Below are 22,235 nucleotides of genomic sequence, written 5' to 3' on the forward strand. Positions count from 1 at the left end.
GGCTCCTTAGAATATTGGCGCATGTGACTGAAGTGAAAAAGCTTCATCAGTGATCTGTGTGCTGAACACGTGGGTTGGTGTGAACACAGGTCACTGTTACAACTGTCATGATTCATTATCCATCAGAAGACACTTCCAGAAACAAAACAAATTTATTGCCCTTTTTTCTTTTAAAATACAGAAATATCCATTTCATATCAGTGTGTATTTCCATCAAACACTCAGTTCACCTTTCTGCAAAGTTACAAAAATAAAACTAGGTTAGAAAAATAATCACCTTCAGCATCGTTCCAAGTGTGAAAACTTTCTGGAAATGTTAGTGAGCGGAGCACAGTAATGTGCAACATGTTTGAGCTCATTCATTAATGGTGATATTTTACATTACTGACCAGTTCCTCCCAGGCAGCCACTGGTTTCTCATCATTTTAAAACAAATGTTCTGAGAGCGACAAAAATATCTGAAAAAGTATCCACTGTGATTGTTGAACAACTTCATTCACTTTTAAAGGCCTCTCATCATCTTGTTCTGAACTGATCTCAAAGCAGCAACTGCCTGAAAGGTTGAAAAAAAAAAAAAATTAAGAAACAAGGTGACAGAAAGCAGAACGTGAGGTCTGAATACAGCGTCATCGACAGTCAATGACATGCTGGCCTAACCGTGGAAACATCTGCTTCTGTACAACTAACTTTGCTCCTTTATAAAACTGGTTCCACTCTTCAAACAGTCCGGTTCTCAAATGGTTTAAATGCTGTCAATTGAATAAGAGCCAGATTCTTTATATCTTATCATTTTTTAAACATTTTCTAACATGACACGAATGACTTCTTATATCAATATAGAATATCTGTCCTCAACGTCAAATTTCATTCGAATCGCAATTTCTAACAAAGGAAATGCGTTCAAAGGGATAAAAGATTCCTCAAGTGCTTTAAAAACAGGTTGTTTTTGAACACACAGGACAGCATCTATAGTAACAATGAGGGGATCAAATAGTTTCTTAGGAATTAAAACACTTTAAATATTTTTAAAAACAGCTTTAAAGGAGCAAAACTTTAAAATGATTGAACTTTTTTTTTAAGATGTACTGATTTGCATTAAGACATAATTAGTGACAATTATGATGAACATGAACACATTCTTTTTTCTTTTTTAAATCAAACTAAGCGCTTCATTGTTTAAAAGTTTAAAATTCGTTGTGGGTTTCTGAAATCAAAGTCCTGAATAATGGAGATAAAATCCTGGAATATTCCTTTTATGATGCTACAATGATGTCAGGACAGAGGGAATGTGTGTTTTCACACTTTCATCGTGCTTATTCACACACACAGAAACACACACCGCATAAAATAACAAGTGCAATGACCTATAAACAAAAAAGGAGTTAATGTTTCGGTATTCACTCAATAATTCCATTCAGTCAAATACAAAGTCATTCACCCAGTGAAGGCAAGTTACTGCCCTACAGTCAGTTTACTGTACACCAGCTCTGAATGTCAGAGGTTGGCTAGCTTTGAAGGAAACAAATGTGGAAAAAGATGACAGTCTCCAGAACTCTAAGTCTAAATTTTCCTTCATCCAACAGACCGAATGCAAGAAACCAGGCAGTGGGAAAACTGCTCTGATTTCCAAACAAGCCTCAATACCAAATCTAAAGTTAAACTTACTCTAAACTGTTGGAGGAGGAATTCGCCTTTTTCCCTTTTACTTACCAACAGCTTCTTTACAGTACAGTAGCTGCCGTATGCTGTCAGCATCTACAGGCAGTGCGCTGTGGCCTGCTTTCATTGTTACTTTCAACTGTGTATCAATCTATAATCTGCTATGGAGAAAACAACTGTAGTTAATTTCCTGGTTGGTTTCACTGCTTTAAAACCTTAAAATTCCCTTTCAGGGGTGTACGAAGTCTAGAAAAGATATTTCCTTTCTTTCTTTTCCAGTTCTTAGTGCCTGATTTCCCCTCTAAATGTGGTCCTGTTTTAGACTCTGTCAGTGTCAGTGATGCAGTGATCGTCCTTTCCCTGTATGCAAATTTCCTTGGAAAGCAGCTGAACCTGGAGAATTAGTCTCTAAAAAGACTGTTGATTCTCATGAATTACTCTTTTTCAGGGAAATACTGTAAACACTTTGTTGCTGCACCTCTGTAAAAATCTTCAATAAATAGTTCTGATAAAACATATTAAAAATCAGAAAAGGAAACCACTGCACTGATGTACGAGAAGGTGTGGTTTAAATCTACTGTAACGATTCAGAAATGTTATGAAGATGACCATGCAGTGTCCTCAAATGTCCACAAGGTGGCGATGTGTTGGTTCCTGATGAAAACTGACAGACGCTGCTGTATAGCATGCAATGAGGATCCCGTTTCTGTGATGGACAGAAGGTTAACACTGTCTCCTCCCCCCACTGTGTGTCTGTGCAGCCTCTGTGCAGCTTTCACTTCTCATTTGACTGGTTTTCTTCAATGCTGTTTCCACTTTTTGGGACCGTACGGTCATGTCGTGTCTGCTCTTATGTAGTGGACTCCTGCTGGATCTGAATGTAGCAGGCCTGCAGCAGAGACACGTGGGCACTTAAAAGCCTGCCTAAAATGGACTTGATTGAACTGAAAACAGATAAGAACTGTCCCACCTTCAGTGTGGTGAACATCAGTCCCATCTCTCCATGTTGAAGGTTGGGATCCATCAAGTCTTCAATCAGGCTGACTTCAGCTCCCAGGTTCCTGATTCTGAAAGGCAGAGCAGCAAAAAACAACACTGCCACTTAACCGCCAAACAGTACAGGCATAAAAGCCTGGTTGTGACGCAAACATCCGCAGGAGTTACGTCAATCAGACTCCTACTACTACTAATAGATCTTGTGTGTGTTGGTGTGATAACACACCTCGCTCTGAGCACCACATACAGGAAGAGAGGGAACAGATCATCCATGCACCACAGGAAATCTCCGTCCAGCATAGGTTTCACCTCCATCGTCAGCTCCTCGAACGTCTTCTGAATGACCTCAAGTTTGTTTGACGGTGTGAATGTGGTGCTACACACATGAGAGGGTACATTTCAGTATCAGAGGTGCTTGTTTATGTTCGGAGTACAAACATACTTCGCTTGTGTTCTTGTTAAAGCATAGAAGGTGGCAATTCACTGTCAAACATTATCTTTACAGTCTTTTCCACGTCATAACCACAACCGCTGTGTCATAGCGTGCACCAGAAATGAGCACAACATCTTTAATATTCCAGCACAACTGGGCAAAGCAGTGCCTGGCAGGCTGCGTTCAGGGCTAAATGTTCACAAATAAGATGTGTTCAGGTTTGTATGAGATGCTTATTTCAAGCCTAACAACGAGCTTCGTGTGTCTAGATGGACACCTGCCTGACATAATCAGCCTGTACACCATGTCAGATACCTGATCTGTTGGAGCGTCTCCACAGCAGAGACAAAACAGGCATCTTTACTGCTGGACACAATCTGTAACAAGTGTAAAGATAACCAGTTAAAGAGCACAACACAAAAGCTGCTCCTGTAAATATATGCAGCACATCTTCCCCACAATGACAAACGGATGGGGATAGAGGTGGAGATGATGGCATGCATACAAGAATAAAGAAAAGGTGCATCATGGGCAAAGTTAATAGCATCTGACCTGCTTTCTTTCCCCCAGAATTGACATCCAGTGAGGCCAAAACTTCCTAAGAAAGGAAACAAAACAAATACTCTAATTAAGACAGTCGGGGAAATGGAAGAAAACTTCCTGTGTGTTCCAAAATGAAAGACACCAATAACCAGAAACACACATGCTTCAAACATCTGTAACCCATGTGTGTGTTTGGGGTTGTTTCGTGTGCACTCACTCCTGCACTCCCAGAAAGCTGAGCAGCGACTGGTCGGGCTGCTTGTTGAGTCTGAGGATGCGCTCCCAGTACTGGGCCTCCTCCTGCTCCTCCTGCAGACAGTACAGGGTAAAGAGAGGAGGATAGAGCCGAGGGAGCAGCAGAGGGAGCAGCAGAGACGAGCAGCTCACCACCACAACACTGACACAGTGGAAGATGGTGGAGGAGGGAGAGGAGGGCAGACAAAGGTTCTACATTTAATTCAAAATCAATAACAGACTTAGACAAACTCAACGTTTGATCACTGATGCATCAAAAAGCGCCTTGTATGCAAACCACAGTAATGAATGAGATAAACGTTGATAAAAGTCTATTCCTAGACCATATCAGTGTGTGTGAAGACACTCACTCTTGCTCTGCTATGTTAGAGTTGTGTCTGCTTTTGGATGGAGAGGCAGGTGGTTCTGGGATGATGCCACCATCATCTGGAAGCTCAGGAAACAGAAACCTGCAGGAGCAATATGACATTTTTGATTCAGTCATTCTGAGCTTCCCACTTGGAATAAATATCCAAACCCCTGATAGTTTTCCTCCTTAGGTCAAATTAAATATGAGAACATTACAACCTTCTGGAGAAGGTCACCAGATTCAAGAGTAACAGTTTCATTATTGCATATAAGCCTGGCTGAAAACATAGGGACTAAATGGCCCTTCAAAGGCTGAATAGTGAATAAGTGACCTGAGACAGCAACATCAGGGGATGAATCTACCTGACGATGCAGTAGAAGTGTGTGAGAAAGGCCTGGACCTCGTGGACTGCTTGCCGGAGCAGCCGCCGGTTCGATCCCACACCGACGTAAGTCATCCTGTAGGCCGTAACAAGAGTTTCCACCAGCCAGCCTAGAGGGTGGTGGGGTGTTTCGCATGCCTGCCATACAACCGCGGCCAGACACACACAGACAAACATACACGCTTTATATTAATGTTGGAACGCCAGTAAAAGCAACCAGAACCAGATGACTCACTCACACACCGAACATTTTCGGATTACCTTGGAGAGGTATCTTCTTGTATTGTCGTAATTTCCAGTGGTGACTGGTTCTCCATACGGAGGAATAAACTCCAAACTCTCCAGTACTTTGCTCTGAGATTTGCTGAGGTCTGGGCTACGAACACACACACATTTATAAAAGTTGACAATTGTGTACATAATACATGATTAGTGCCTACGTATGTACCGTCCAGACTTAATGTACACGCTATACAAGTTGTCTTTTAAAAAGTAATGTGTATGTCATATAAACAATGTAAGATTACCTCTGTCCTTCTCATATTGACAGCTCCACTCGTGTTAAAGGAAACATAATACTCTGTACTCTGCGTTAATAGAGCTCTGTCTCCCAAACAGTTGGTTCAGTATCGGTTCAAACCTGCTTAAATTAAAGCGCTCAGTCATTTAGTATTAGTTATTTTGAACTAGGAGAAGCTCAGAGCTTAAAGACCGTACTAACCTAAGGCTTACAGTCTAGGCAGCATGTGTGTCTACCTCTGTCGTCGTGCAGTGGTTATAGAAACAGCTATGTTCTCCCAGGCTGTGGTCCTGTCTCCTCTTCCAGCAGCATCACAGCCCAGTCGACTCCAGCATTCATCAAACACACAGATCCACCTCTGACCCGCAGGCACCACATACTCACCCAACCTGATGTACATATGCACACAGATTTTTTTGCGTTCTAGTACCAAACAAAGCAAACGCTTCAGATATTAAAGACACAAACAAAAGCCTGTAGAACTCAGGGCTGTCTGCTCAGAGGAGGTTAACTCAGTATGTAACGTATACTCATAAACCAACTCAGGTCAGGTTCCAAAGAGAAGAGAAAAATACTCACTGCTGCCTTTTCCTCTCTTTGTTTTCACATCCATCAGTGGCTAGTTTGGTGTATGTTCCAACCACTTTCAGGCCCGTGTTCCACTCTCCACTGAACAGGCCATCCACACAGTCACCATTAACCAGGGACAAAACACCCTGAATACGAGCAGTCATGAATGACACAGTGTCTGTGTGGAAATCCAAGACAAACATGGAATATGAGGGCAGAGATGTCTTTTACCTTCCCACTGATAGTCCAGTCATCAGAAAACTCCCCTCGAAATACTGTGTCATCCTCCGACACCAGCACACCTGGACCCTGACAAACGGCACACACAACATGGCTGGATAGATAGAACTTTGTTGATCCCTCGGGAGGTTCCCTCGGGGAAATTAAGAACATCTAACACACTTCACATGTGCAACAGATTACGTTTGTTAACATTTTTCCCCATGTCTGGTAACACGGAATATTTTCACTACAAACAGCCGCAGACTTCAAACTGGAATTCTCTGTAAAGGCAGGCAGCACCAGTCCTTTAGGACACTGGTTCAGAAATACCTGGCATCTCCTTTTTCGAAAATCTTTTTTCTTAACTGCTTTCATGCAACAGATGCCCTATTTGGCTCAGTGTGCTGCCTTTGGGAGGGTCTGAAAACCACCACCCACTTTTGTGTCGATTAAATTCAACATTACAAATAATTGAATAGCAACATCTCCGATGCTTTCTGAGCCGGCTTCTCAGTAACACTCTGAGAAAGACGTATAAATCTAAAGGCGTACTTACGCTCATCTTGTTCTCTCTGAATGTTCCTTCATAGTACGCACCGTACTGGGTGACGACCACAGCGCTCCCATGGCGCTGGTCGTCCAGCCACTGCCCCATGTACTTTTCACCTCTGGGAAAAACAAATGACATCAACTAATGACGCCAATAGACACATAAATTATTCCAAATATAGGTTTCACTTATGTGCATGAGACTGAGATTTCCGACATGGAAACATTTCTTGTGTCTTATCGAGGTGAGTGCATTTCTGGACTTCAGCCCTTCAATGTTGTCTAAATATAAATTTGAGGCCGAGCTGGTATGCAGACCTGGTGATATCATCGTGAACTCCGTATCCTGTCTTCTTGTCATGAACCCAGTGGCCAATGAAAACGCTGGACGACGTCCTGGCAAGTTTACCAGAGCTCAGCATGCCATAACCGTGCCGCTGCCCATCACAGAAACAGCCCTCGTACACTTCACCATTGGCATACCTGAGTAAAACGCACATGGACAGAAAAACACACACAGATGGCGGCACTCTATGATAAGATGTAATTATTACTTTTTCTTTTTTCTTCATCATTTTCATACCAGTTCCAGTTTTGCAGACTCTGATGATTCCCGTCTGAGAGAGATTGAATTTAGCTTTAACCTCTGTGATTTGCTGGGTCGTACTGCTGCTTTACACGACATACAAACTCCATGGACACACCTTCTGTGCCTTTTCTCCCACTTTACTAAGAAGTCTATAGAAAACAGCATACTGACTTGTACTTGCCAAATCCATGGATCTTGCCCTCTCTCCACTGCCCTTGGTAGCTGTCTGGTTTGTTCAGGATTTTGTTCGGCATCAAACACTCTCCGTAACTGGAAAACAATTTTTTTTTTTTAAATGCAGAAAAGTTGAGACAGCTTCAATCAGCTGTGTGTGACATTTGATTTCGATGCTGCAAACTGGTGGTTTCAAACATGAAAGGAGTCAAAGGCCTGTTTCTGCAAGCATTCAAATATTTTTCCCTCTGATCACAGGTCTTTGTAATAGAAAGTGACATCAGTTGATATACACACCCATCCTCCAGTCCATTCTTAAAGTTTCCCTTATACATGCGTCCATCTGGCCACTTCATGGTTCCTCTAAAAAAGAAAATATAAGAGATTCTAGTCAGTAGTTCTGCATGTTTTAGCAGAATACTTGTTCTTATATCATCACAGTGCAGTAATAGAAATGAGACGGGCCCAAAAAACACACACAAACACAGCTCAAGAAATAATTACAAACGGCATCTTACCTGCCGTGAACTCGTGCTGCCAGCCAGCCTCCGGTGTACTGTGCGTCTTTGAATCGTTCATCTGCGGCGAACGTGTAGGACGCCGTACGTGACATTGCTGTCACCCCTGGTGACAACCACTGACCACCGCCACCACCACCCAGCACCTGATCCACCGCCTGGTTGAGAGATAGAAGCCACTTGTTCTGAGGAGAGACAGAAGGGCAGAATCAAAGAAAAGAAAGACTGCAAAGAGTGCATGTCAACCCCACACATATTCTTAAAACCAAGCGATGATTAAAGTGGATCCACTATAAATGTACCTTTTCCTGTGGTGTTGAGGCCACCAGGGTGAAACTCTCCTCTGGACATGTTATTTTGATCGCATAGCTTAAAATATATGATAAGAAGACAAAAATGAACATGAACGAGGTTTTTAATGTAAAATGACACAAAAGCAAGCAGACGTGTTGCCCAGAGCAAACTATTGAGGTGTCAAGCATTGTTTAATGTGTGCAAAGAGGTTCAGACTAAGTTCTTACATATATATATATAAATAACACCCAAGATAAACGGTACGAGCCAGACAACACGGCTCAAAGTAAAGCAGTGTAGAAATCCCTTAGGCTCAAAAAGAGCAAACAAATGATTTTCTAAGGGGGAAGTTTGGCTTTTGACTAATTTTGTTATGTTCACTTTGTGCCTCTGGGAAAAATAAAACTATCTATATCACGATTTATAGAGAGGCATGCTTCATTCCATCTGCATTGTTTGCTTCAGTTTCTTTTGAGGCCAAACTAGTAAGCTAATTTGGATTTTTCTATTAGATAAAACCCAGACACGAGATTCAAAAGGGTCCCTTCAGGCAACGTACAGTTCTCATGTTTGTGGAGAGGCTGTAACTTTATATGCAGAACATTTCTGAAGGTAAGTGCTATGTCCTGTGCTTATTATTCATCCTAATCAACACTGATGGTTCGAAGATTTTACCGTCACCTCCATGTTGTTTTATTTGCTTTAGACATGTAAGCTTCGACATTCACGGTTTAGGTTCGTACAACAACAAACTCACAGTCCACTGCTGTCTTCGGTGACCGGCTTCACCCACAAACAAGTCAGAGGATAGAGGTGATGTGTGGAGAACTGCAGAGACAATTAAGAAAAAGGAGCGACAGAAGTGTAATTTCTTTTACAATCTTATTAGGAAATGACTGACATTCCCACAGCCAGATGAACAACAGAGCTGCTTCTGCTGATGCCTAAACATGGTTTCACACATTGTGGTAAATTAGTGTAGTTCCATTAAAATCATCAGCATAGTTGCAATTTGACTGTACAATGGGTGCATGTGACCAGAAAGAGTTGTGCAAGATATATGGGACTTCTCAGTTTCATAACCAAAATCCTACTTGTCAAAAACTTTGTTTTTCATATTTTCTGCTTTCTGTCATTGAGAAGAAATTAGATTAAACCAGAACACACTCAACTAAGGTGAGAAGAGGTGCTGCAGCAGTGCAACATGCAAAAATAAGAATGAATATGTTCTTAGAACATTAAATCACATTGACCTATTTTACTGAACCTGTAAGCTCTTTAAGGGAGCAAAATGTATACATAATACACCATCACCACTATGTTAAAGAGGTAGTCGAAAGAGATGAACTCAAAACCAACCAGAAAGAGTTAAGCAAAAAGGAGAAGTTTTGCTGTCGTCTTCTTTCTATGAAAACAGCACACCAAACAGGAAGCAAGACCAAGCCTGGGTAGTTAGGGTTTCTACAAGTGAACTAAACTAAAACCAGTCCAAAGCAGTGAGGGTGAGACACAGAACAAGTCAACAGTTACAGAAACTGTCGTATCTGGGTCAATCAGTGACAGTAACAGCTCCTTGTGTCTTAGTTTAGATGCTTCTGGAAGCTAGCGCACTGGAGTGAGAGCCACCCTTTTACCATAATCCTTACAGGATAAGAGCTACATGAGCCTCATGTCGAGATTTCATCCACTAATGTTGTAAACACCAAATGTCAACGCAGGACTCTGTATACTTTATTGCTGCATTGAGCGAAAGACCAATTAACCAGGCCCAATTATTGAAACATTTATATTCTCCCTCCTGTGGATATTTGTTGAGTTGATTCATGTTTTTTTTTTAATCTAAAACAAGTCTGCTGCAGATAGGCTGCATGGTAGAATTTTTCATTCATTTCATTGAATTAGGTGGACCTCTAAATTAACTATTTGGATGATTAGAGGAGAAAACCAGTCATGGGGGATTTGGGGGAAATAAGATATTCATAAAGTCCTGTGTTCACATTTTATCATTTGCCTTCAGATCCCAGCCAAACCTCACCCAGCAGAAGCACCGAACAGAGGCCAGACCACCTACAGTATGCTGCAGCTCAAGCTCAGGTTAAACTGGCTCGCTGGGAGGGAAAAGAGGGAAAGTGATGCTGGATATACTTACAAAGCTTTGAGAGGGAATGGTACCCTGATTGAATGAAACACACAATAAACACATGTAAACTTTATCTACAGATAAAGACAGATGTCCGGAAATGTCAGCAAGTCAGTGATGAGTGCAGAAAATTTGTCTGATCTGAACCAAACTGACAAACATCCTGTTTTTTCTTCTTCTTTTAATCATGTTTTAAACAGCTTGTGCTGCTCTACGCTGTGGGCAAATCTTACTTATGCATCAACTTAAAGAATGTGCTGCATCCTCCATACATTTATACAACCTACAAACCAACGAACAGGTAATGGCTAAGCTTGTGTAGCTTTTTTCATTAAGTCTTAACGTGTGCCTGAGTGTGTACCTGCGTGTGCACCAGAACGTCGTTGAACAGAATGAACCAGTGATTGGAGAACCGTCCGGCGTTCTGCAGAGTCAGAGATCTGTTGGTGCTTTCACAAACCACGCGCCGCTGCGGGAGACGCAGAACCTCCTGAAAAAACAGACAAGGCTGACTCAAAACTTACTCTGGATGCCAACAAAATGGAACTCGTGTTGTTCTCAAATGGAAAACCACAGCTTACTTCATCTATTACCACTTTTCAGGGTTCTGTTATCAAGTGTGTGTCTCATAAACGTCTTGGATATGAATTAATCTTTATCTTTTACGCCTCACATCCAATATAATCGACAACTCGCACAAGGTTTTACTGGACAGTAATTCTTATTGTCGCATCAAACCATGTCTTTCATTTGAGGCCAAAAAGAGCTGCCACTTTCATGTCTGTACTGGATTACTGTGACATTGTTTACGTGCATTCTTCCCTGCAATGTTTACATGCCTTAGATACAGTCTATGGTGGAGCTCTGCGGTTTAGAACTAATTCTAAATCTCTAACTCAACACTACTTGTTGTATACCCGTGTTGGCTGGTCGGCACCGTCTACATGAAGCCTCAGTCATTGTAATGTTCCTCTTAACTAAGCTATTCTTGGGCTGTATCCTCATTTTCAACAGACCGAAAGTTTTTTTTTTTATAAAAGCTTGGGAAGTTATTGTCTTCATACTCAGGATTTATTCATGCCATCTTTTCCCAGAACCCGTACTGAACCGGGACAATAGTATTTAATGATGCTGTTCCCTTTGCATGGAAACAACTCAAAATGGCTTAAAATTGCAGAGGCTTAATGCAGCTGAATGAATTCAAGTCTACTTTATGTCCCTTTCAGGCAGATGCTTCAATCAATCATTGTTTTTTTTTTAGCTTGGCATTTTCTGACTTGTGATATTTATCTCAGTTTCTTCTTAACACCTTTCAGAGCATTAACTTTCAGTTTTATCTAAACTCTGCATAATTGCTCATGCATTTGCCAAATGCCTGCATGTGTGGCAGGCTGTAACTGTTGATGCTGTAAATGTTGCCGTCATGGCGAGCGTGCTCTTGCAAAAGAGATGTTTGATCTCACAGAGATTTATTCCTGGTTAAGCAAAGGTCATCATAAACACATGGAAATTTCTTGCCGGCTTGGTGAAACTGGGAGTCATCGAATGTTTACAGCATAAGCTACGTACCTGCAGCTTCCATGTTTTAACTCCTGCCCTGAGCTGTACATCATGCTGGCTTTCGCTCCTGTTTCCTGAGTCTCGCGGGATGATCGGGTGTAGAAAGAAAAATAAAAACAAAACCCACACCTTGGTGTCTATTACACCTCATTATAAATTTTAGCCCCTTAAACAAGAGACATGCTGGATTTAAAAACTCCCCGCATGAGTCTGCGCCACTGTAGAAAACTATCAACGATCTAATGATATTTAAATTTGTTTTAAAAAAGGAGCACAGAGAGCCCTGCCAGGAATGCGTTTTTCCCTGAGTGATGAAATAAAGATGGAGAGCTGATGTTGAGGTTAAAACTCCAGAGGAAAACATCCTGCATGATGCATATCAACATATCCATAGGTTGTCTCACAAAAGTGAACAAGAGGGGCAATCACAGGTTACTATAAAGACACAAGCTGGACTCACAGTAGTTTTGCCAGAGTGGGTTTTCCAGAACAGGAAGGTGGCTTCAGCTTCCTTCTTCTTTCTCATCAGTGACAAAGACAGAGTCTCATAATGACTACAGCCCTGATGAAGGGACTGATACTCAGTGGTTAACTGGGGAGAAACGGAGAGACAGTTTATTTTAAACAAGAAAAACAAGGTAGAGATGTGGTTGGGATCTTCTCGCTAACACAGTGACAATAATAATAAAAGGCTTCTGAAGTGACAAGATATACAGACAGTTAAAAAAAAAAAAGTCAACAAGACAGAAAACAGTATGAGAGTAAAAATGTAAACAAGCACAAAACAGAGACGAGGCATGAAGAGGGTGTTTAGTCCGCACCACATCAAAGCAGACCGCCATTTTGAGCAGGACTCGGTTGTATTGATGGAGCTGCTGCAGAGGCCAGTACAGCATTGAAACCAGATCAACATCACCGCTGACAGACTGGTCAGATGCACACAGCTGAGAGAGCACAGCCTGCTGACCACCCAAACACTCGCTAGAGACAAACACAGAGATTACACTCATTACACACAATCCTAATGTGTGTCTGTATTCATTTCATGCTTAAAGTTTGTTTAAGGGAATGATTTCTTTAATTCTTAACATAAACAGTGAATCTTCTTCTGCTAATTAAAGCAAAGTGCTACCATTAAATCGAGACCAGAACAAGGGAAAACACTGCTGCATTATAGCGTCTCATTAATCAAAATGAAATGTCTGTGTTTTCTCTGGAGAAGGGCCAAGTAAGACGAGCAGAACTCCTCCACAGTTCAAACACAAAATAAAAGAGCTCACAGGGAGAGTTTATGAAGCGGCTGGAATCCACCCATTACTTGAAAGTCATCAACTGCAGAAGAATACCTAAGGAATCAGACACACAGAGAGATACCAAAGCTGTTCTAAAAAGCAATGAGATGCGACGAAGAGGATATCTGCTGCATTACTGCGATGACACGAATACCTTACTTTTTATAAGTGTCTAGGAAATACTCTGTGTGCGTCAGCAAGGGAAAGGATGTGACGTCACGGCCGTGCGCATCGTGCAGGAAGTCGCTGAGTGCAGAGGCGTGACGGCCGACCAGGTTGCTCAGGTGAGCAAAACTCTCACAAAGTGAGAAGTAGAGGTGGGTGCACGACTCACCTAACGTCGGACACACACTCTCTGTAAAAGAGAAGGGACACACGCTCAAGTCATGAGAACTTGTTGCATTCATTACGATTAATCAAGAAGGACATCGGCAGCAGAGACCTTCTCACCTCTGTTGCACAGCGGTGTGAGGAGGACCTTCCGGACACTGCTCAACCAGCAGTAAATCTGTCTCTCTCTGGAGGCCAGCTCGTGGATAGCAGAGATAAAACCCATCACGTTGTGGTCTGCCAGCGCAGCACACAGCTGACCACCACTGCACACACTGCTAATGTAACCCATCTGCACAAAGACGGAAGATAACAATGAACTGGTAATGTTTAGGTTACAAAAAAAAGACAGTTGGAGTAAGGTAAGAAGGAGGGGAGGTGAGGCCAAGCTCATGTCTGCACATGTGCATTATGAAAGTATCTTAACTTATATACATATATTATATATCCACAAAATGCAGTTGTGTTACTGTCGCACAAACCTCGATGCAGAGGGGCAGCAGGGCGGGTCTGACAGTGTAATTTTCCGCCCCGTTGGGTGACCTCTGCTGCAGCCTCTCGGCCTTCGCTGAGAGCGGCTCTTTCTGCTGGCCGCAGTACAACAGGACCGGCTGCACACAGTCACCATCAGCCAGAAGAACGGAGTGGCTCTGACCAGCTGACAGATCCCAAACACGAAGACCATCGGACAGCTGCCGAAGCAAAACACAGTGTACAGCTGGAGCCGTTCCCCATGTTGGCGCTGGATCCCGTCTTAATCATGTTACTGCATAATGTTGCATTTGGGCATTTCCAATAATAATCGACAGAGTAAAAATGCTTCGAATACAAGTGGATTTTTGACTAAAATAAACAATCTTGCTGAGAGATGTGAAACACATAAGAGTGTGAATGACTAACAGATCCTAATACCTTCGCCTGCTGGGGCACAGTAACAGGACTGTTGACATGACCAAGCTGTCCACACATGTTACTTCCCCATGAGAACACCTGCAACACACAAAGACAGCGGCTGTGTGGGAATGTGGGTGTGTTTATTCACTTATTCAAATCCATCTGCAAACACGGTTTACCCTCTCTTGTGAATCGTGACCTCTTCACTTTTTTTTTTTTTTTTTTTTCAAACTCAAAGTTAAAGTCATGTGAAAGGAAAACTGCCGTTGCGATGGTAAAAAAAACAGTGTCGGGAGCTTTTCTTTTTTTTTTTTTTTTTTTTTTACTTAAAGGAGGTCCTCACATGTTGTACTTACTGTAAATGTGTTGCAGCGTGTGTCCATGTGCGTGTGCCGTGGGTTTGTTACCTGACACTGAGCCGTGAGAGCCAGTGAATGGTGTGACCCTGCAGCAACTTTGATCACTTCCTGGCCTGTCAGAGACTTGATACACAGAGGCTGGAGTCTGGACACAGAAACACACCGTTATGTCTAGATGTGTGGGTATAACTGCTTTCTTGTTACCCACCACATGAAAATGTATGTCACATAATGCTTTTAAACTATTTTCGATAAAAGAAACACTGCTTTAAAACTATGTCTCCATATTAAGCACATGCTGTATGTTTCAAAGCGGAATAAACAGATTATTAATACAGAAAATACATACACAAGTAGTCCCTCTGATGAATCATTTTTATATTAATACAATTATGTTATTAGCCGTCTACAGCTGTGTAAAAAATATGTTTAGGTATAATCCATACAATTGAAATTGTAAAAGAAGATTTAGCCAAAGTGCACAAAAAGTTGAAGAAAGACAGAAAAAAAGATGTGTTACACTGTTTTCTGGTAGTGCATACTACTACCAGGATATATTGGAAGTATGTATAAATGTGTGTTCTTGCCTAGCGAGATGATCTCCGTGGCCAAGCTGCCCCTCAGACCCGCGGCCCCAGCTCCACACCTCTGTTTCCAGAGACGGCAGCCCATCTCCTGCCTCCTCCGCTACCGCAGCCTGAGCAGAGAGCGGCCTGCAGGCACACTGGCGCCGTCTGCGAGGAGACCCTACAAGAAAAACAAATGATGCAGATCTGAAAAGTCCAACATGATGGTTACATTTGGTGTGGATTGTAAATGGACTTCATTCATCAGAAGTAACAACAGCTAAACATATGTGTAACATAAACCTGCTGAGTTCTCGCTGGAAACAAAATGCGCCACGGTTCACTCTACAGTTTTCTCACCTGCTCGCACTAATTACAGCACAAGGGCAAACAAAAATAAACCGCACCCAACAGGTTTGGTATGAACACGTCCCAGTCACTCAGGGAGTTCCACTGGAATAAACCTTGTATCTCTGCAATGAGCTGAATAAAGCTGAAGAGACCCAAGAACGAAAAAAAAAAACAAACACACCCAGAAAGTCACAACATCATCATCAGTAAAATAAAAACAAGCTACGAGATGCATAAAAAAAAGATCTGATCTGTTGACTGATGAGAGACAACCATCATTATACTCCTAAAACTCCCGTAAAACCAGAAAATGTGAAGTTAGTCCTACTTTCCTTGTATGTTTAACAGCTTTTCATGGCATCACTGTATTTGTCATTTTAGCCGAAGCTAAATAAGCTGACGTGTGGCCATCTTCTTCCTTTCCTCATAACAGATTCAACATTACTTTGATCCCTTTGATAAAAGTCGTAAAAAGTTCAAACCTACTCCTGCTACAACCACGGGAACCATTTGATGCCGATACATCTAAATAATAAAGATTTTGGTCCTTGTTTGTTCATTTCTTATAAAAGCCAAAAGCTGCTGCAGGAAAGTCTCTTCCCTCCATATTTATTGCTCAAAGTATCACTGTTATCAATGTTATCATCTAACTCTTGGAAAGGAAGAAAATAAGCTTATTTCCACTAAACTGTTCACACCCTTCCATTCCTACCATGGGTGGGGGTTCCAGGAAGTGAGCGTCTCCTGCTCGCTGCAGTTTTCCCCTTCTGGTGTATATTTGTGAGACTGGAGCTCTTCTGGCCCCGCAGAGCTTGCCTCTCTTTCTCCAGACAAAGACGAACTTCTTCCAAACACACTGGGGAAGAGGAGTACGGCCCAGACGGTCCACTGCAGCAGCAGGACAGAAGGTCAAAGAGCCGGTTGTTAACACAACACATGTGGGAATTGGCTCTGGACACTGGAGCTCAAGTTAGTTTTCAGAGTGTTTTCATTCCATATTTTTAAAGTTAAGTTTGACTTTTACATATATAAAGATTTATAATACATACAACAAAAACAACAGCATCAAAACCACTGGCCTAAAGTACAGGTCCCCACGGTGCTACCAAACTGCCTCTGGCCTCCATGGATCTGGCTTGTTTCTTGTAGTTTTAATGTTACAGCGGAGTGGTGTAAAAGTCAAGTGAAATCACTTCAATGTGAAAAAGGCTCACAAAAAGAAAATAACTGTTCTGTGGGTGGGTGGAAGGGGGTGGTTTCAGGTTGGAGCAATGATTTCTTAACTGTAGAGTGCCTTAAATTGGACGCTGAACAAAGAGCCTCAGATTTAAACACAAGAACGTCTTACCTGTCGGTTTGTCTCTTAAAAGTCGAGTCGTCTTTGCAACTGGAAGCCAGCAGATCCGTAGAAGGAGTTGAGGACAGAAAGCTGTCATCTAATGAAATGATTGGGGGAGAGTGGAACATTACAGAACACAGGACAAAGAAAATAGAGTAGAAAATAAAAAAAAAAAACAAAGTAATACCATTTTTACGGCTGTTTAAACTGTTTTGTTTTTTTAAGTAGCTTCGACCCGCTATGACAAGCTGATTAAAGCCTTTCCCACTGCGTGCAGCAGCACGTTTCAGAGTCTCCAGGTGAGACGTTATGGTCAATAGGTGTGTGTTTCTGTAAAGAAAATGTTAGCTGCGCCTCTTTTCGCTGCCCTCGCCGCAGCACTCTCAGTGAAAATTAGCGCGTACACCTGGGTCTCATCTTCCCGATGATGCCGAGCTCCAGCCGGAGCAGATTAAAACCCGTGTCTACAGAAGGGTAATTCGACACAGGGCCGAACGCCGATTAAAGACTTTCGCATTTCGCTTAAGAGCCAGATGTTAGCTTTTTTTTTCTTCTAACAATGTCAGAAAATGTGCTTCAGAAACAAACCGTGAACTAAACAAAAGAGAGAATCAAAATGGCAAACACACACCTGATAATTCACAAAGGGAAACACAAGTCAAGAAATCTTAAAACAAAGGAGGAAGGAAGAGATACAGCAACACTAACCTGAGGTGTGGCTGCTCAGGGAGTCGGTATCCCCTATCCCCATGGTGTGCTGAGACTCTAACGAATGACCAGAGAATTTCTCAAGGAGGTTTTGCAGTTCCAGCTCATCATGAAAGGCTGAGTTCTTGTTGGTTGTGCTGTCTGGTATTAGATGGACTGTGGGGCTGCCATCAGTCTGTGATACAGAGTCAGTGTGTACCTCTTGCTCATGCTTGGTGTAACCTGGAAGGTTTCTCCTAAAGGTTTGAAGTAGAGGAAAGACAAAGAAACAGACTATGTTTTTCTTTCTTTTTTGTTTTTAAAAAATGGAAAGATAAGGAGTAATCCCATTGTTCATGTGATACTGTACTGCTTAGTGTTTGATTTGCTGTCCTCAAAAAATGAGCAAGAGCTGGCTCCAGAGCCAGGGCTGCTGCCAGACGACATTTCCCCTGGATGAGGTCTTTGCCTGGGGGCTCGTCTTCTGGGAGACATCTGGAATGTAAATCAAAGAGGAACATCACACAGTGTTGAAACTGCTAATAACTGTGAAGATAAACCTGAAAATAACTGGTAAAGAATGTAATCTAAAAAAAAATCATTTCCACCCTTTTAGAGGCTGCTTTTTCTCTGCATTCAATACAAAAGTGGATTTACAGTCACTCCTGCCTGATAATACTGCTGGTCATGCATGTCACCAAAACAGCAGCTCATGATTTGTCCCCTACCACAACACCACTGGTATTTAATGCTGACCAGGAGAACCCATTGGGGGTGCCATTAACTGGCTGTCTTTGACTCTTATCAATATCTCTTGTGCTTCACTTAAAGTCTAATGAACCCTGAATACATAATCATAGTGTGAAAATAAACAGTACTGGCATAATGCTGTGCTTTACTGGTGTGATGCACAGAAAGTTATCACTACTTTTGAAACTCACAATGTGCATCAGAAGAGTTTTTACCTCGCCTCTCATGACCTCGGTCAGCTCCACCCCCAGCGGACAGTAATGAGAATCCTCAGCTGTAAACAGCTCCTCCCTCTCTGTCACTGGGCAGTGAGGTGATCGGCCCCGCTCCCTTATCTTAATGGGATTCTGGGTATTATAGTCCTGAGGAGGTAAACTGTGAACAAGGGCCAGGCTGTGGTAGGCACCACAGGCCACCTGTTGGACAGTAACACTGAAATAAAACATCAAGAATCTGCTGAATAAATACAATAATGAAAATATCTGAGAAGCTACCTGGATCACGTGTCTGCCTGCCAAATGTTCAACCTGCAAAACAGATGGAAAAAAATTTAAATCTGATTAACAGAATCCATATTTAGGACACAAATGTGCAGCAAAATCCAGCGGGTTTTGCAAAATGACCTTCTGTGGTTTCCACACAGGGAAGGAGTTGGTGACCAGGCCGAGCTGGCAGCCACTACCCCAGGCCCACAGCTCGTTCTGGGCTGACAGAGCCAGGCTGTGCTCCCGTCCACAGGCGAGCTCCACAACCCGCACCGCCACTGGGGGAACGACCTCACTGTCCACCACATTGACAGGGGTGGGCTCTGAGACTGTCAGGGCAAATATCAGCTTCATTGTTTCACATTTAAAAAAGACATGCTGGCATAACAAAAAAAGGACATGTTCATTGGAGGTGCTGAAAACTGAAATGAAAATACAGAGCTGAGTGAGAACCGAAAAAGCTAAGCAGGAAACCCTGACTGACAAATAAAGACAAGGGTGGCACCACAAGAAGATTGAGGAATCAACTGTACACACAAACCTGTGATATTTGTGACTTTTCCCCAATCAGTCACTCCACACTGTCCTGCAGTATTCTCCCCCCACATGTAGACGTTGCCCTGCTCGCTTAGAGCTCCGCAATGGAAGCCGCCAGCAGCCACGCGGACCATGATCTTCCCCACTAGAGAGACCTCCAACTCGGGAGCAGACAGCGGGATGCTCACATCCCTCCATAAAAGCTCTCCAAATGAAAACACCTGACCACCTGGAATACGACAACAACACTGGGTAGAAATGCTGCATTGCTGAAGATACAATGAGTGATCACTGCAGGCAGGCTCCACAGTTTTAAACCACGTTTTTATACCGACTTCTGGAAAGATTAAAACAAGTATGAAACACTTCACAGTCCTTTGGAAGGAATAATCATCCTTGCTCTACTTTACAACACGCACCCTGTGCCAACAGGAGGCCGTGATGTTCTCCCAGAGAAACCTGCACCACAGGCCTGGACAGCAGCACTCTCTCTGGACAGAGCTGCTCGCTGCATCCCACTGAACGCCACACGTGGAGAAGTCCTCGCTCTAGAGCTGCGGGGTCCCGCTTATCTGCAGGGCTGCACACACGACAACACGTAAACACATTAAGTTGGATAACATGCCAAGTAATGACATGCAGTCACACTTAAAAGGACAAAACACACAAAGGTTAAAGAATACTAAAGATAAATAAATAAAAACAAAGATCTTTCATTTGTAATTTGCAAAAAAACTTTGGGCTGCGTTTGAAAGCGTATGAAAGCTTAACAGAATGCTTATTGAAGCTCAAATGTCATTTGGATAACCGTAAGAGGAGAACTACTGTCAGGGGCAACTCGTTTTCATATTCAACAAGTTTCATGTGAAAACATGTTACTGGGGAGATATTATCAGGATATAGATGGCTCAAAAGCACATCAGTGTGTTTGCTTATGCTCACCCTTTCTCTTTGTTCTCCATCACTTCATGGTCTTTGTTCTCCAGCAGGCTAAAGGCACCTTTATCAAACAGGTTTCAAAGCTTCTCTGTTGCTTCCACTGAATAAAATCAGCTGAAGAGAAAAAGTTGGATCCTCTGTCCTCGTTTTTTGGCTTCTTTGGATCATCTGGTTGTAGGCGCTTCTTCTTCGTTGAACTCCTGTTTGTCAAATCAACAAAAACACAGGACATAGAGTTTATGATTTGTGACGACTAAATAACCTCAAGTCACATGCATTCAAGGGATTGCATTTGTGTCTCAAGCCCTCAGATTGTTAAACGAGGCTCAGCTCTATGGGATGTACTGGTTACAGTGGGAGGGGGAGACTTATGATGATCTTTACTGGCTTTTCCTGCAACAATTCTACAACAGGCTCTTTACGTTCTTAAAATCGCATTAAAAGCGTAATCAAACATTTCTAAATGTTTCTGTCTCTGTTTCAACAAGCAGCACATGAACACACAATCTGTATTTACTGTTTACGTTTACTGCTCTTTGAGCTTAACTACTGGCATGCGTGTTACCGAGGGGAACAATTGGAGAGTGAGCTTGTCAGCTTGTTCACAGATATCTCCTCCCTGAATCTTTCAATAACGGTTGTGCATTTTTTTTCACTAAACTGAAAAGAAATCCCCAAAAGAGAAGTTGGCTAGCTTAGTGCAACAGCAGCTAAAGAAGCTAATATTAAACTTACCAACTGCGACATCGAACTCGGCAGAAGGTCGCGGATATTATTAATGAGGCAACTTTAAAAAAGTCCAAACTGCATGTTAGTGTCACGGCTGATTAATCGAGCTGATGAACTCTTAATATATTCAAATCAGTGCAGTGCTCTGAAAGCAGAAGTAATTTTACAGTTCAGTTTTTGCTGTTAGGGGACAAGTCTGCGATGGCATCCGAGAAGGGACAAACTTCCCGGCGATGCCACACCTGTTGCTCCGGGCACTGTGGAGCGTCCGAGAGAGGATAGTGTACGAAGGAGGTCCCACTCTGATTCTATTTCCAGGGCTGGACCCAGGCTGTGGGAATATCTTCGTTTGAATGATCTAAAAGGGTTTACACACAAAATTTGCCCGTATGTGTCTTTAGATATCACAAATTACATAGGTGTTTCATCGTGTTTTAAATTGTTTTACGTGTCTTTCAAATATTTATGCAAATCAGTTCATTCTTAATGAAAACTATACTTTGTAATTGTATTTAGAAATTTCTGAAAACTTTCATACAAAAAATGACTGGTTTAATATTGTTTTAAACTTGGAAAGTTGATGTTTTCATCATGATGTTTTCAGACTCTTGGTGTGATAAAAAGAGAGTAACAAGAGGTTTTGAAAGTGTCCTCTGAAAAAACTTTTACTTTGATTTTGAACCTCGAAATATATGCAGTTTTACAGATTATTTGTAACATAATAAACTTACTTGTATCTATTCTTAAGTAGGCTACTAAACTGTCTGTTTAGATGCTTATGTATTAAAAGAAAATGATAGTGTAGGATGAAGTTTTAATAATTAGCTAGGTCCCATGATGGATATTATTATGTGTAGATATGGGTTGATAAAATTCTTCATGTGTGCATTTGAACAGCAGAGGTCTCACTCACTTGAACTGCAAAAGCAGCAACAACACTGTTCAAACACACATCATCTTTTACATGCCAAGAATCAGGAAATACACGAGGTATGGCTACATTGTAAGGCGCAGACACTCAGCACTACAGATTAACCCAGTGCTATCCATGCCTTTGGAACGATACAACATGATATAACCAAGTTTTTCGCAATGTTGTAAAGTACAGTTGTGGCACATTGTCTCTGTATTGTTAATTGAATTGTAGCTTAATTGTAAAGATGCAGATAGAAAAGGTTTATATTAACCTTCTCGTGGTCAGTGAGCCATGCACCAGAAAGAGTT

At 42.1% G+C, this 22,235-nt stretch overlaps 1 protein-coding gene across 3 annotated transcripts; it reads right to left on the reverse strand.

Moving 5' to 3' along the window:
- Positions 1-133: 133 nt before the first annotated feature.
- Positions 134-21,251, reverse strand: LOC140319585 (alsin-like). Of its 3 annotated transcripts, XM_072397271.1 has the most exons (42): positions 21,179-21,236; positions 21,018-21,069; positions 20,286-20,482; positions 19,763-19,923; positions 19,348-19,572; positions 18,945-19,135; positions 18,816-18,848; positions 18,537-18,737; positions 17,942-18,066; positions 17,593-17,828; positions 16,894-16,981; positions 16,258-16,433; positions 15,216-15,375; positions 14,677-14,773; positions 14,288-14,365; positions 13,858-14,067; positions 13,496-13,667; positions 13,205-13,400; positions 13,034-13,099; positions 12,575-12,734; positions 12,214-12,345; positions 10,555-10,683; positions 10,203-10,226; positions 8,811-8,881; positions 8,062-8,128; positions 7,760-7,944; positions 7,539-7,604; positions 7,239-7,337; positions 6,797-6,961; positions 6,486-6,597; positions 5,939-6,016; positions 5,717-5,853; positions 5,374-5,526; positions 4,879-4,993; positions 4,598-4,755; positions 4,237-4,335; positions 3,849-4,028; positions 3,641-3,686; positions 3,404-3,465; positions 2,882-3,031; positions 2,630-2,726; positions 134-2,548 (listed from the first exon to the last, which is right to left on the reverse strand). In XM_072397271.1, the coding sequence occupies exons 3-42, from the start codon at positions 20,303-20,305 to the stop codon at positions 2,510-2,512; spliced, it is 4,959 nt and encodes a 1,652-aa protein (XP_072253372.1). In that variant the 5' UTR covers positions 20,306-20,482; positions 21,018-21,069; positions 21,179-21,236; the 3' UTR covers positions 134-2,509. The 3 variants fall into 3 exon arrangements, with proteins under 3 accessions (XP_072253372.1, XP_072253373.1, XP_072253374.1); XM_072397272.1 differs by lacking the exon at positions 21,018-21,069 and having other exon boundaries at positions 21,179-21,251; XM_072397273.1 differs by lacking the exon at positions 10,203-10,226 and having other exon boundaries at positions 21,018-21,232.
- Between the last annotated feature and the right edge of the window lie 984 nt (positions 21,252-22,235).

This window comes from Leuresthes tenuis, unplaced genomic scaffold (genome assembly GCF_036924035.1).
Source record: "Leuresthes tenuis unplaced genomic scaffold, fLeuTen1.0.hap1 SCAF_12, whole genome shotgun sequence".
In the NCBI taxonomy this organism is placed as follows: domain Eukaryota; kingdom Metazoa; phylum Chordata; class Actinopteri; order Atheriniformes; family Atherinopsidae; genus Leuresthes; species Leuresthes tenuis.